The sequence below is a fragment of the Vombatus ursinus genome, unplaced genomic scaffold, assembly GCF_900497805.2.
Source record: "Vombatus ursinus unplaced genomic scaffold, bare-nosed wombat genome assembly UNPS02014797.1, whole genome shotgun sequence".
In the NCBI taxonomy this organism is placed as follows: Eukaryota; Metazoa; Chordata; class Mammalia; order Diprotodontia; family Vombatidae; genus Vombatus; species Vombatus ursinus.
Genome location: NW_020954575.1, coordinates 841,864 through 857,225, shown reverse-complemented (window position 1 = coordinate 857,225; position 15,362 = coordinate 841,864). Strand labels below are relative to the sequence as shown.

Genomic DNA, 15,362 nt, shown 5'->3' with positions numbered 1-15,362 from the left:
AAAGAACTGTTAAAAGTGACCAATTCTACTCTTATCCCAGGTCCCCTTAGGTTAACAACCAAAATCTGAAACTCAAATTCCACTCCTTCAAGGGTAAAGTGACACTACCCATGATAGCAAGCTGACAGAGGCTATCATCTCTGGAGAATACCTCACTATGATGATTTAATGTATTTGGAGCATCACTGCATCTACACTAATCCTTGCCTTTCAGAAACAATATGACTGGTTTAGGCCCATTTTCACTCCTGTTTAATAAAACAATTTCTCAATCCCTGTTCAGATGCCCATTCTCTTTAGGAAAACGCAGATATGCTCTAAGTCTCATCTTCACGAGCCCTTCTGTTCCTCTCAACCCTGCATCATTCTTCAGGTAATGCCAGGAATGCTGGACTCATGACAAACTTGTCTCCGTGGTCAAAGGAAAATTGAATGGAAATAGCTAAAAGTCAGTCTGTCTTGATAAAACTGGGCTCAGCTTGAAGAAATATATCCTCATGACACCCCATCATCTTCCAAGTACCAGCTGTCCCTTAGAGCTCTGACTACTGAAACCCAGTCCTTGGATTGGCCAGTCTCTCAGCAGATATGACCCATTGTATGTGGAAGGGACTGCTAACAGAGCTGGATACTAATCCCCCCAAACTTCATTCCTACCTTATAACCTAACTGAGGCTTCTGATGGACTTCCCTAGGCATTGGGGGCATTCATCACTAACTACACAAAGAAAGGGCATCAGTCTTTACTCTGCCCCAGCTGAGACACATAGAGAAACAGCAAGCTAAGACTCTGGCCTTTAGGATGGCCAGTCTTAACAAAAAAAAAAAAAAAAAGAGAGAAAGAGAGTAAGAAAAGGTAACAGGCCATTAAGAAGAAAAAGGTGTGTACACAAGGAAACTGAAGTTTACTAAAAAGCAGCTCATTTACTCACTTCATTAAAATAGTTTTTGGTTTTTTTTAATAGGCACTGAAAGATATTCTACTCAGATTTCAGCATCCCCAAAGAAAGGGGCTCAAAGAGAGGCCCTCATGTCTAGTTCCAAACCAACAGCTATGACATGATATGCAGCTGCTCTTCAGTGCATCCCATTTCCACACAAGATATGTTGGGTCTTAAAAGGGTTAAAAAAAACCTTTAATTTTTTTATTCTTTTTTGTGGTCTTTGGGTACAGAGTCCCGTATAATAAGACTATTTGTATTCATACTGGCAGAGTAAACACTACATGTTCATGCCCAGGCAGCTCTGTGCTTGTAATTTCAGCAAGAACAGAGCTCTGTCCCTCTGGGACTTCACTATTCCCCCAGTTTCCATCCACTCAAACACAGAATGAGAGCAACAAAAAGCAGGAGAAAAAGATCATGGCAAGAGGTTTCTCACAGCACTGCAGCTGGTTTTCACTTGGCAAAAAAAAAAATCTCATTTTGTGTTTTAATTACATTAGTTAAAACATTTTTTCCTCTCAGCCCTATTTTTGCAAGGGTGCCTCCATTCCTGAAGAATCCCCTGTTCTCTAAAACAGAATTTAAGTCTAGCACCAAAAAAAAAAAAAAAAAAAAAAAAGATTTTGTTCCCCTTCAGGGACTCACCAAACAGATGCTACTAGCAGTGCCACATTTCTGCTTCCACTTTGTGTGTGAGAATGAGTGTGTGTATACCTAGTCTCATCAGAATTCATTATATTCTCCTTTCCCTAACCTCCTGTTTCTTCTGCTTATCAAAATGTCTCATCAGAAGAACTCCTATGAGTCTGATGCTCTACATCTGGCTGAATGCTTATGCCAACCCTAAAACAAAATCATTTACTCTTTGCATTCTCAAGGTACGCTCAGGGCAAAGCTATAACTTAGATGTACAAGCAAACAGCTCATGTTTGATTAAGATACATTCTTATTTGGAAGACAACACATTTTTCTTATAAACAAAAGTGTACCCAGCATAATTCTTCTATAAACACAATATTCTCAGATGATATTATAGAGGTAGTCCTTTCTGAGCAGCTGAGTATTCATCCGAGAACAGTAACATAAAGCCAAAAGAGGCCACCTCTCCCTTTAGGATATTCTTTTCATACAGTTAACTGTCTTCATTCTTATCAACATTTATATAAAGTTTAAAAGCAGGGCAAAAATTAAGCAGTCTCAATGCAGGGGCTTGGTGTGATTACAAAACAGTGAGCAATAGAAAACAATGGATTATAAGGAGGAAAAGCTAAAAATCTAGGAAACATATCCTTCCTTGGCTAGTACTTAGGAAAAAGAAAACTGGGTTCTTTATTTTATGTTTAAATCTTTGGTTATGAAAGTGCCTTTTTAGGCATCGGGAAGACAATTCATTCACCCATGATCACTGGGTTAACCAATAAATGATGTGAAGAGAGAAAAATCAAAGAAAAACAATGACAAGTCACAGAAAACCCCAGAAGGGGGGAAGGCAGCACCAAAGCTAATGCTTTCCACTTCTAACTAGCTCTACCAACCTGACTGCTTTGCAACTACAAGTGAAGTAGGTACCTCACAAAGACAATTTTAAGTGAGAGTGAGAGAGGCCCTGGCTAGTGAGTGGGAGGGAGAGAAGAAGGAAAGAAAGAAGTAAAATAATGAGCAACTTGCCTCATTTCCTCCTGGAAGCCTGTTCATGTGCACCAGCTGACCTTGATCATCCAACACCAGCTCAGTGTAAGTCAGCATATCAGAAGGCAGTGGTGGGGCTGGCAGGAATGCTTGGGCTGACATAGATTCCCACAGTTTTATCAGAGACTAAAAGAAAAGGGTTTAAAAAGAAAAAAAGGTTCACTGTTAAAAAAAAAATTTTTTTTGACACTTTTATATACTCAATTTAGGTCAATTTTGCCTCGTACTATTCTTTCATTTCTTGACCCCAGTTTCCTAAATAGACAAAATATCCCAGATCTTAATGAAAGTAGGAAAGAATTAGTTGAAACTTTAAATCTGTTGGCAATCAAGAGCTTTCCCAATATTTCCCAATTTCCTAACAAAGAAAAAAATCCACCAACATGTATTAAGTACCTACTTTGTGATGGGCACTATGCAAAGCAGTAGGTATACCAAGACGAAAACAAAACAATCCCTGCCACGGAGGAGTTTCATACATACTACCAGGGGAGTATAGATAAAAATGAAGTAAATGCAGGGGAATTTCTGGGGAAGGCCACAGGAGCTGAGGTCCAAGAAAGGCCGAGGTCTGAAGGAGGCCGGGGATTTTCGGGAGCAGGTGAGAAGGGAGAGTATTTCAGGCCTGGGGGGGGAGGACAAAACAACAAACCTAGTTACATTCCAGGACAATTCAAGGGAAGAGCTGGTAGAGTTCACTGGGTTCAGAAGGGAAAAAGTCCTTAAAGAAATGGTGCGGTCTTTCGCTATACAAGATAAGTAACGAAGAGAGTGGCACTGCCTTATTATGCGCCCTGCTATATTAATCAGAAGGATTCAGGGAGCAAGAAAGAAAATGACTTGCAGGAACTCCAAAGGAATATTCTTCCAATAGCTATATGCATGGTTTTCCTATATGTGCTTCAGGGCTACCATGTGGAAATGGTTCATTGGAGACCCACACCTACCTGAAAAATGGGTAATTTTGGCCATGCCTAAATTGGAGAAATATTTAAGCCTATTCAAAATTGTTTGTACTGCTGGCTCTGACTTCTGAGGGAATTAGTTTTTCTACCTAACTCATCAAAGCCATACTCAAAGCCTGAATGTCTCACAAATACTAACACATCATCACCATCATCTCTAGGGGGGACCACAAAATAGACATGAATAGGAAAACACCCTGGAATTTCTTAACAACAATGGTACTGGGGGACAAGGCTAACACTCCTTATAAGCTACTAACTAGGTTATACCAGGCTCTTTTTTTTTTAACTTTAGATAGCTGTTATGTTTCAAGAGATATAATTTGATTTGCAGCATATCCAAATTCTATGTAAAAGTGTCTTGTGTTATAAAGGGATTCTATTGTATTTGTAAATAATACTAGGATTACTGACAGGTTATTTACCAAGGTCATATATTTTATTAAAATTCAAATTCACTAATGTTGGATAGTATTAGCTTCAGAGACTTGGGAAAATCCTGTACTTGTATTTTTTTAAAGGACAAATACAGTACTCTTTCTGTCTTCTTTTTTATCTGCTGCATTTTCTGCTGTAATATGCTTTTTTTCCTTCTATTGATGGAAGAAAAATCTGCTGCATGGAGGAGATCCACTATACAGATCAAAAGAATTTATTTTCATATAGAGTATGAGATTCAAAATGTTATGTTTTCTTTTAAGTTAGTTTTTATTCAGCTACAATAAATCTCTCATAAAAAGAAGTTGTACTTTAAACCGTGTACATGGCCATTCATATGCTTTTTCTGTTTCAGTATTATTTCAATATTATTAACCCACCCCATCAGAGGGGGAGCTCAAGTCATCCCTGAAAATAAAACATTGGGAACTAAAGTTTAATACCCCTGCGTTAACATCAGAACCTGAATGTATCTTAGTCAAGCAACCAACCTTTGGATCCAAATATATAGATACAGGCCACTGTAAACCACCAATATGGCTTTAACTCATTTATTTCTACTCTGTGAAGAATTTGCATTCTTAGGATTTCTTATATTAAATTATTAAGAAACTTCTTGCTATCTCACATTCATGTTGGGAATGACCAAATCCCAAACTATGAATCAAATGGGAGTAGAATCATGACCTCTCTCTCTTATTTTTTAAAAATATTTCTTTTCCAAGCAAAGATGTATCAAGCAGAAATTCAGGAAATCCTTACTTCCTGAAATATCTACTCCCAGCACTTCCTGGACCTCCTTTACCTGCCGGAACATCTCTGGAATATCATAAATATATGTCGTCCCTAAAGTTTGTGCTTGGAACCTCTTGGATTGTAGCAGGTCTTTGGTCACATAGGGAGTATTGATCAACATTCCATGCAGTGGTCCCTGTTTGTCTCCATATGCCTGGAACATGATCTGCAGGAAAAGGTAAATGACATGGAGAACTGAGACACAAGTAAAAATCACTTCATTTCCATTAAATTAAATTCATCCAGAAGCTATTACACCTATTAAGTGCTAGTTGTTGTTGTTATTGTACAGCTATTATTATTAATTTGCAAGTCAACATGAGAGAGACTGGGGATATAAAGACAAAACAAACCTAAACCATTTCTTGCAGTAAAGTTTTTTATGTTCTACATCAGGGAATACAACATATGCAGAGAAAAATACTAAGCCATATTAGAAGATGAGGAAGAGCTATAGAGTTAAAAAAAAATGATGGCGGAAGGAAAAGGAAAGGGAAGCGTGAAGGGTTTTCAAAGAAGAGGAAGAGCTGATGCAGATTTTTTAGGAGTTTGGCAATGATGGAAGGAAAAGCTGGATATGAAAAGGAAGAAAGACACAGGGCAATAGCTTGAGGGAATGACAAGGTCAAATGAAGGGTTTTTAAAGAAAAGGTAGATCTGAGCATGGCTGTAGGCAACAAAGAATTCAATGCAGGCAGTATCAAGAGAAAATGTAGATTAGGGAGAGTGAGGAAATGACTGAAGTGAAAACCTTCTGGAGGAGACCTGAGAATATGATCAAGGACACAAGTATAGGGGTTATCTTTGGAAAGAAGGACCATTTCTTTGTCAGAGTGGAGCAAAAAAGAGGAGAAAACAGGATTACGTTGCAGGAATTTAAGGTGTAGAGTTGGAAAGACAGAGATCCCAAAAGAATAGCTTCTCAGTAAAATGAGGCAACACTCCATGCTGAGAAAAGAGTATAGGGATGGTACAGGTGGCTTGAGAAAGAAAAAGAAGCAAAGTAAAAAGGACTGTTTTGTGAACTAGAAGAAAAACTCATTAGAAAGAACAAAAAGTCAACAATCTCAAAGGAAATAATGAAAAAAGGTGGGAACAAATAAGACCTAACAGTATTCTACAAAGTAGTAATCAAAGTAACTCCTGGATACTAGCTAAAATCAAAAGTTAACAATAATGAGGAGGAAGAGGAGGTGGAGAAGGAGGAGAACTAATTTTGTACAGCACAGTTTGCAAAGTGCTTTACAAATATTTCATCTGATTCCCACACAACAATCCTGTGAGGTAGGTGCCATTATTATTTTCATTTCACAGATGAAGACACTGAGGTTAAAGGACTTGCCCAGGGTCATACAGTCTCTGAGATGGAATTCCATCTCAGGTCATTCAGAGTCCAAATCTAGAACATAACCTACTCACCACAAACAGGTTACAGACACAAGACCCAAGAGTAATTAAATACTGTAGCATAGTATTTGAAAAACCCAGGACACACCAACTACTAAGGTAAGAATACACTATTTGACAGAAACTATGAAAAACTGGAAAGCAAAAATTCAGTTTATACCAACATCTAAAACCATATAACAAAATCAGTTCTAAATGGATATATGATCGAGTTTTAAAATATCATATCAAACAAATTATAAAAGGGAGAATACTTCTTGATCAAACAAGGGATAGAGATGACCACCAGAAATAAAACGAATAAGTCTGATTACTAACATTAGGGAAAATTTTTTTAGCACAAACAACATCAGTTTGGAATTAGAAGGGATTCAATTAACTGGGGAAAAAATCTGTGCAGCAAATTTCTCTGATAAAGATCTGATACCCAAATTATTTAGGGAATTGATATAAATAAATAAAATAAAGCAATTCTCCAATAAATAAATGGTCAAAGTATACGAACAGGCAACTCTGGAATAAAGAAAAGCAAGTAAGCCATAATCACTTGAGGACTGTGGATGAAAAAATCACTCCAAATCACTAATAATTAGAGAAGTGCAAATGAAAACTGTGAGGTTCCACCTCACACCTATCAGACTGGCAAAAAATGACAAAAAGTGATAATTGTTAAAAGGGCTATAAGAAGACGGGCACATTGATGCACTGATGGAGGAGCTGTGACTATTCTCAATCATTCTGGAAAGTAATTTTGATTTTTACCCAAAAAGTCACCAAACTACATATAACCCTTTATAATGACAACACTAGTAGGCCTACACTCCTAAAAGATCAAAAACAGAGGAAAAGAACACCTATGTAGAGAAACAGTTACAGGAACAGTTTTTGATATAACAAAGAATGGGGGGGGAGTGGGTGTTCAATCAAGGAATGACTGGACAAATTATAGCATATGAATATAATGCAATATTATCACACCAAAAGAAAGGTATGGATTTAGAGAAACCTGGGAAACCTTATATGAAATGATTTAGCTTGACATGAGAAGAACAAGGAAGACAGTTCATGCAATGACCATAATTTTGTGAGAGAAAAAAATTTAAGATTAAGCACAACTCTAGAAGACTAATAATAAAGTATATGCATCCCACCTCTTGGCAGAGAGTAGACTGACTACAAGTACTAAACAAGACATACATTCTCAGATATGTACAATGTGGGATCTGTTTTGTTTGACTATATTTGTTATGAGATGGCTCCTTTTGGGGGGGGGGAGTGTTCAGGGATAATGACAGTGACACCAAAAAGAAAAGAAGAAAAGCAATAAAACATTTAAAAAAAAAATACTCAGAAGACAGCAAAAGGGGATACTCACAGGGAGGGCAGTGTTAATATACTATGTTAAATTTAATATGTACTTTAAACAAAACAAACACTGCATAACAGTTTACATTTTCATATACTTTTTATTGGGAAATGTTCATGTGTGTTGATATTTGACAAGTTCATAATTTTTAAAATATAAAGCTGTGAAAAAATAAAGCCATGTTTAAAAAAAGAAGGGGAAGAAAAGAAGGTATGGAATAGAAGCTGGCAAGGCAAGGTCAAAGGTAAATAAGAATAACTAAGTGGAACAATTAGAAGGTAGAGCAAATGGATATAATGGATCAATGGATGGGACAAATGGGTGAAACAAAGAATTTGGTACTAAGTTGGACAACCACTTGTGAGGTATGTTAGAAGGGGGATTCTTTCCATATATGGGTTGAGATTAATGGTCACTGAAGTACCTTCAACTCTCAAATTCTATGATTCAGGCAGATATCTAGAGAAAATGCTTTCTCCTTTAAACATTTTTTTCTTCTTTCTTGAAGCATCCCTGGCTGGGTGGGTAGCTTAGCTAGGCTTCTAAAATATAAACATATTCAACGTTCTCACTCCCTAGAGATTATCTGACATCAAAAACTAGCCACTTTTACTTGTGAAAGGCAGTAATAAATCAATACAGAAGTACCGCCCCAAGTTCAAGTTCACATACCAGAGCAGTCATGTTCTAGAGTGAGGGCAAACTGAACCCTCTTCTCTCTCTTTTCCTTGCATTCAGAAAGTGTGCCAACTAACCAATCAGGATTGTTCTAAATAAGAGCTCAGCCCAGCCAATAGATTCTCTTTTTGTCTCCTCTTTGATAATGGAAGCCAGGTCAATTCTCAACAAAGGTAGTTCATAAGTACTGTATTACATTTTGCTTAAGGCTTCAAATTTACAAGTATAAAGCTCTCTGCCAGAGGCATGGCATAAATCATCTTCACATACACCTACTGCCAAGTGAGCTATCATGACACATCCTATAGTAACTCTCTCCAGTGACAGAGGTATTAACCAGGTATATATTGCAGTACACTATGGATATGACTACAGCAGGCCCACCATATCATATGATGGAATTAATAAGATGATTTTTAATCATTTTAACTCAAATATTTCCAGAAGGGTGCTTCATACTCCATATATTTAGATAGTTTTATTTGCTGATGAATATTTATAAGGGATGCTATTATTTCAATTCAATTAATATTTATTGAGTGCCCACAGGGTATATGACACTGAACTAGGCACTGTACGCATGAATACACAAACTACATATTCGCAATGCAGTGAATAATAAATGGGGAGCAATATATGTTTACGTATGTAAGTGCACATATGCAGATATAGAAAGAATAGTCAGTAGTCAGTATTAGAGGCCTGATGAGTGGAATGGAACTAAGGCTTCTATCAATACCTGGCTCTGATCCCTGCCCCAGTCAGATCTATGATCTCAGTTTTAGGATATACACAAAGAATACTAATCCATTTCCATCCATGGGATAGATTTGCCTCACAGGCTTCTGGGAGACCATGTAGATCAGAGGTGTTAACCAGGCCCTAAACGTTCCTGAGTGTGGCCTGAACCAGATTAAAATATAATTGCAAAATGCATAAATTGCATATGCAAAATACATAAAGACACAACATAGATAGTATCACGTTTTTAAACTAAGTTAATATGCAATTTGCACAGATCTTTACATATAGCTTAGTAGCCCCTGTTCCTACTTAAGTTTGATATCACTGATGTAGATGACCATCACAAGACACCTAGAAAGGGATGTTAGAAAACTAGAAGAAAACAAATTTTGAGATACTGAAAATGGATGAGTAAGGAGAAACAGAGAGGAATTCCACAAGCATTTACTGAGCACCTACTATGTACAAGGTACTGTGGTGGGTACAATAGAGGATGTCAAAAAGAAGCAAGGCCTCTGATTTCAAAGAGCTTAACTTCTAGTATGGAAGATAAGACTTGTACACAATTACAATACATCGAACTGGAAGGGGATCTGAGAAGCTTTCTTGGAGTCCTAAGCCACTTCTCCCCACAGCTGCCTGAGTTTTGGCCATTTCATTATTCATAAGTACCTACACCAGACAGTATGAGGAAGAAAACGAAACATGACACTCAAGCCAGCTAATTTTCCTCTTAGTTAGCAGATTCAGGAAAGATGTGGTGGGCCAGGCGGTATTGTCAGTGGTAAAAATCAGTGTTTGTGATTATCTTGTGAATTTCAGCTACCCACGTTAAACTTATATCCCCATTGCCCTATGAACACAGTTTAGAGATCTAGCGATACTCATGTCTTGAATTCATGAACACATACATATAAACACCCATGTGTGTGACTTTTACTTATATATACATATAAAATATACCCCACAAACACATATATGTATGTAGCATATGCATACACACACACTTTTCACCAGACACTGTCAGACCCGTATACCTTCTTTCAATTTCCATTGACCCACTTATTTCCACACTCCCTAAATTCATATATAAATCAACTTAACTTGCTCAGAAGAAGTCACCAGAATTGGGCCTTGAGGATTCCCTATCTGTCCATTTTATCCTCTGGCCATTAGCCAGGGTCCTAGTTTATGTGGCTATAGCTTTTTAACTCATCTATAACAGGGCCCCTGGGAAACCCTCCCCATTAGCCTTCCTTAAAATGTACCACAGCTATCCTAAAAGGAAGCCTGCCTTCACGCTAGAGGTGGTTTGTTCATTCATTTATTCAATAAATATTTACAGAACACCTACTATGTCTAAGGCATTGACTGAGAGAACCAGCACCTGGTACCACTAGAAACGAGTGTGAGAAAAATCTCAGATCTTTCTAATTTTTTTTAAAAATTCAGTTCTAAAGAACAAACATATTTATCAAAAACATTAAAATCTCAAGAGGTCATCTTATTTTTCACAAAAATAGACCTGCCTTGAAGCCACCGTATAATTTAATTAAAAACATCCCTGCCCATGGAAAACTCTAACTGAAAATGTCTTTAAGGATGTTCTGAAAAACATCAAATACAGCAAAAAATTCTGAACACTCATATTTGCCTCTTCACATTCTCTCATTCTTTCTCTGTTTTAACTGTTAAGTCCTTATAAGGACAGACTTTTTTGACTACCACACGCTGAAAACCAAAAACACTATGAAATTAAAGGTCACCTTGATAATACTCCAACCAACTCAGATTTTTAAACCTGCTTCAGAAGCCTGGCAAAAATGACTTTTTCTGCTCCTATTCCTAGATTCAAAAGGACACAACAACTATAGCCATGTAATCCATACTTAGATCCAGAGTGCAGGAGAAAGGATGAGAGAATTTGTGAATGTACATAAGAACAATTTTCAAAGCAGCAGACCCCCAAAAGTATGACATCTCTTTCCTTCAAAAGAGAAGGGCAAAGATGAATCAATCTAAATCCCGGTTTCAGCAAAAAGCAATCATGACTGGGTTTAGCAAAATAAGAAAACCTCCATTTCCCCCAGCCCCCTGCCTCCAATGGAGTTGTTACTCTATGGCTTCCCATTTTTAGATCTGAAGGATGTGTCATCCTCTATTATTACCCACAAATGTACTAGGATAAAATATCAACAGCACCTTCAACTTTTAAGAGAAGAGGTGACATGTAAATGGCATAATACTTAACAGATAAATGTCCCTATTTGCTATTCCTTGGGCTACTAGAATTATACTGAATTTCTCCTTCTGTTTTTTATCTTCTACTTGCCCACGAGTGAAAATAATAGTTTGGGAGGAACAACACCCAGATAAGTTAGAGTAGAGAAATCATGACTGCAAAGCAGGCACAAGAGTCCTTTCAAAGGGTCCTGAACCTCCACCGAGAGAGCCCCCAGAGAGGAGGCTCCCTGGCATCTGCCATGATTTAGTCTCAATAATGTCTAACGAGAAGTTGAAGTTCTCACTCTAGAAGCCAAGGTCCCTGTGGTAGGCACATCTTTTGGAGCAACTGTAGTTTAGTAAGCTATTTGACATGTTACTGGGTCTTTTCCCAGTCTTTTCCATTAAAAGAAATCCAGGGACTTAGCTTTAACGTCACCATCAGTGAAGTGATCAGCGAAGCTTCTCAAACTCTAGCTATCATACCTGTGCTGTCCTGGAGTCTGTAACTTCCTTATATAGACTGATGTCCAAGTAATAACCAGACTCATTGGTCAAGAAGAGGCGGATAGGAATCGCTTTTCCGGTTGGTGTTAAGCGGATGTTAATTTTCAGCTCTGCTTGGAGGACTCGGAGTTTCCACAGCCGGCTTCCATAGCGCATCACCATGCTCCTCACAGACTCCTCAATCTGACGACAGCAACAGATCGGAGAACGCAAGGCTTAGTAAATACCCTGTTCTGAAGAGCTCCTCCAGATCTGCCCCAATCTTTGGTAGGAGACTAACCTAGTCACAGTCCTTTCCAAAAAACAAACAAAATAAGGACCCTCCAGATTCTATTCCTGTTTCTGGATGAAGCCAGTGAAGACTCTGTGAGGGCCCTGCCCTGGTGGGAAGGCCCCTGCCTCACGTAACTGCAAATTGGGCATCTAGGTCTCCCTTCCCCTCTTTATATATACTCGCTCCAGTTTATTTCAAAGATCTGTGATATCTAAAATAAGAAGCCACAGGACTAAAGAGGAAGCCCCTAAGAAGAATGAAATCTCTGGTAAAAAGCTATTAAAGTAGCATTTATATGCATGATAACCATGTTTCATTGCACTTACAGGACTTTAAATCAACTTAGCAATTACCACCATGAGCCTTTTTCCATTCATTTTATTAAACTTTATAATATACGCCTGTTGGTAAATCGTACACATTAAAGAAAAGCAATTTGTCAGGGGCGCTCAGAGTTTCTCTTATGCCCAGAAGCTTTAAAGTGTGGTCCGTGTTGCATATACCCCTGAGATGTCTAAGTAAATAGTACAGATGAAGTTCTTCCTACTGAAGACAGATCAGTATACCTAGTTTTCAGGGAGAAGGAGGACTATTTTAACTAAGTTCATGTTTTCAGAGGTAATTCTCTTCAGTAACATTAAGTTGAGAAGTTTTTTTTCAACATAGCTACCAACAGTTCCCAAGAGATGCCACCCCAAATGAAGTGAATGCTTTTTAAAAAATGCCTTCCCTCAAGATCTTAGAAGACCTCTAAACTCCTTTCACATTTCCCTTTTCTTGGGTCTCATCTGCATGTTTCTCTTTTCACATGGTATGGTCTGTACTTGCAGTTTCTTTTGGCAGTAACACAAATTCTAAAGCCAGCAGAGGCCATTATGCCTACCCCACTGTATTTAGCCATCATTACTTCAGCCGAAAAAATTCTCTCTATTCTTTTCTTGAAAATCTTTAGGGGCAGCTAGGTGGTGCAGTGTATAGAGCACTGGCCTTGAAGTCAGGAGGACCTGAGTTCAAATCCGGCCTCAGACCAACACTTGACACTTACTAGCTGTGTGACCCTGGGCGAGTCACTTAACCCCAATTGCCAAAAACTTAAAAAAAAAAATCTTTAGAGATCAAAAGTCCACGATGTAGGGAACTTCTCTATTCAAGAAACTGATATTCCTGTGGTAAAGAAGACTGATAACATTTGAATTTATTGGGAAACTGAGAAATAAAAGAATAGAAAATATCCAGGCCATATTTTAAGCTAGAATCTCAGCTTGCTTAGGTGAGTTTTACTCAAACAAAAAAGTAATGAGATTCTAGGGGGTCACCTCTTCTCCGCTCCTCCCCAGTTTTCTTGACAGGTGATAGATGCTGCAGCATTAGCCTTGGTCTTGACAACAAAATCCTGAGATTCACATTTTAGATATAAGGTTCAAAATGCAAAGGACCATTGCCTATCACTGAGTCTAAGAAAGTTAGATTATTTCCCTCTCTACTAGTTTGCACCGTCACCAAAACTTCCCAATCTCAGGAGAAGTAATGAAGAGACTGGGGCCCAATAAAAAGGGAAAGGGAGCCCAGGGAATGATGAGAAAAGACTATCACCCTAAGGGTAAGAGGTCAACTACAGAATCCCTTTGTTTTTATTCCTTGCATGCTATGCCATGCATTTTAAAAACAGATCCTCTAGGGAAGGGACCACATGTAATGTGTGTTCAATGTCTTATTAACCAAATTCTCACCCCGTGAAAAATACTCAAGAGGAATAAGTTAGGCACTTTGGGAAGCTGCATTAACTCTTGGAGGCCACTAGAGTGATGTTTAGTGCACTGAAGCAGGAATTTACACAAAAATACCCATATGACCTGTAGAGTTCATGCAATTTTCCAGAATGCCCAAATTAGTCTTGTAGACTAGCATACACAAGGGAAGACTCTGGCTAAATAATGACAAAAGATATCATTCCAAATGAGAAAACCTTCACAAATATTACAAAAGAGGAAGCAATGAGAAAGGAGGAAGGCTTCTTCCTTTTTCTATAGATCACTAGAGTCTCTTGCTACTCAAAATAATATGATGCTATATTCAAGTCCGACTTCCCGAGAGAAAAACAGTGGGTAGATTTTTGCTATCAAGGTTTTTTAGCAAGCCACACAGGTCTATCTATGAGAAGTGTCTCAGTATGCTCTTGGGATCAAGACAGACTGAGTACGTATTACCTAACTCCCTCATTCTTTTTTTTTTTTTTCAAAGTGAGGCAATCAGGGTTAAGTGACTTGCCCAAGGTCACACAGCTAGTACATGTCAAGTGTTTGGTCTGAGGCCAGATTTGAACTCAGGTCCTCCTGACTTCAGGGCCGGTGCTCTATCCACTGTGCCACCTACTGCCCCTCCCTCATTCTTAATGGTGCTGAGAGAAACAATTAGGATAGATGTACCTTTGATGGGTCCATGATAACTGTGGGCACAAAGTTAAGGAAGATATGGTTGCAATCAGTTCGGACATTGGTATTGTTAAAAGCAACCTCCAACTCATCCATGGCTTCCAGGAGCAGACGCTCCCCCTCGTTCTGTAGATACTCAAAAGAGGCTTCCTGTATAGGGAAGAAGTCACCATCAACATATCATAAGAAACTTGTTTACAGCATAGAGGAAGCAATGAGAAAATGGTCTTAAGTAATCAAAAACCATTCTCCAATAAATAAAAAAATCAAAAATACAAACAAATAGTTCTTAAAAAAAATTTCAAACTCTTAATAACCATATGTAAGAATGATCCAAATCACTAAAAATAAGAGAAACGAACATCAAAACAACCCTCAGGTTTCAATGGCAAAAATGATAAAAGCTGGAAATAGTTAACATTGTGCCTGGGGAAAAAGGCACTGTTGTTGGAGTTGTGAATCAGTCTAACTATTCTGGAGAGCAATTTGGAAAGAAAGTGAATAAAATGTCCATATCCTTTGATACAGCTATCTCATCTCAGCACATACCTTAAGGATGTCAATGACTGACAAAAAAAGAAAGGCTCCATATACACTAAAATACTTAGAGCAGCATTTTTTTTTTAGTAACACAGAACTAGAAACAAAGCAGATGCTCATCAACTGAGCAATGGCTACACAGGTTGTGGTATATGAATGTAATGGAATATTAATATAAGAAAAATACTTATGACAAATAGAGAAACATGGGGAGACATTTATGAATTGATAGAAAATTAAGAAAGTAGAACCAGGAAAACAATTAACACAGTTGCTACAGCAACATAAACAGAAAGAACAACAAAATAGTTGAAAACAACATGATGTGAATTTATTTTGACCAAGCGTAGTCCCAAATTA

The 15,362-nt window shown here is 37.9% G+C and overlaps 1 protein-coding gene across 5 annotated transcripts in view; it reads right to left on the bottom strand.

Annotated features, from left to right (window-relative positions):
* ACACA (acetyl-CoA carboxylase alpha) overlaps positions 1–15,362 on the bottom strand; it is a 238,786-nt gene that overhangs the window by 91,736 nt on the left and 131,688 nt on the right. For all 5 annotated transcript variants that reach the window (XM_027870541.1, XM_027870542.1, XM_027870545.1 and 2 more), the window contains 4 exons: positions 14,457–14,612; positions 11,736–11,939; positions 4,842–4,997; positions 2,613–2,759 (listed from right to left, as the gene is read on the bottom strand). In XM_027870541.1, the coding sequence (XP_027726342.1) occupies positions 2,613–2,759; positions 4,842–4,997; positions 11,736–11,939; positions 14,457–14,612 (663 nt within the window). The remainder of the gene's footprint in view (positions 1–2,612; positions 2,760–4,841; positions 4,998–11,735; positions 11,940–14,456; positions 14,613–15,362) is intronic.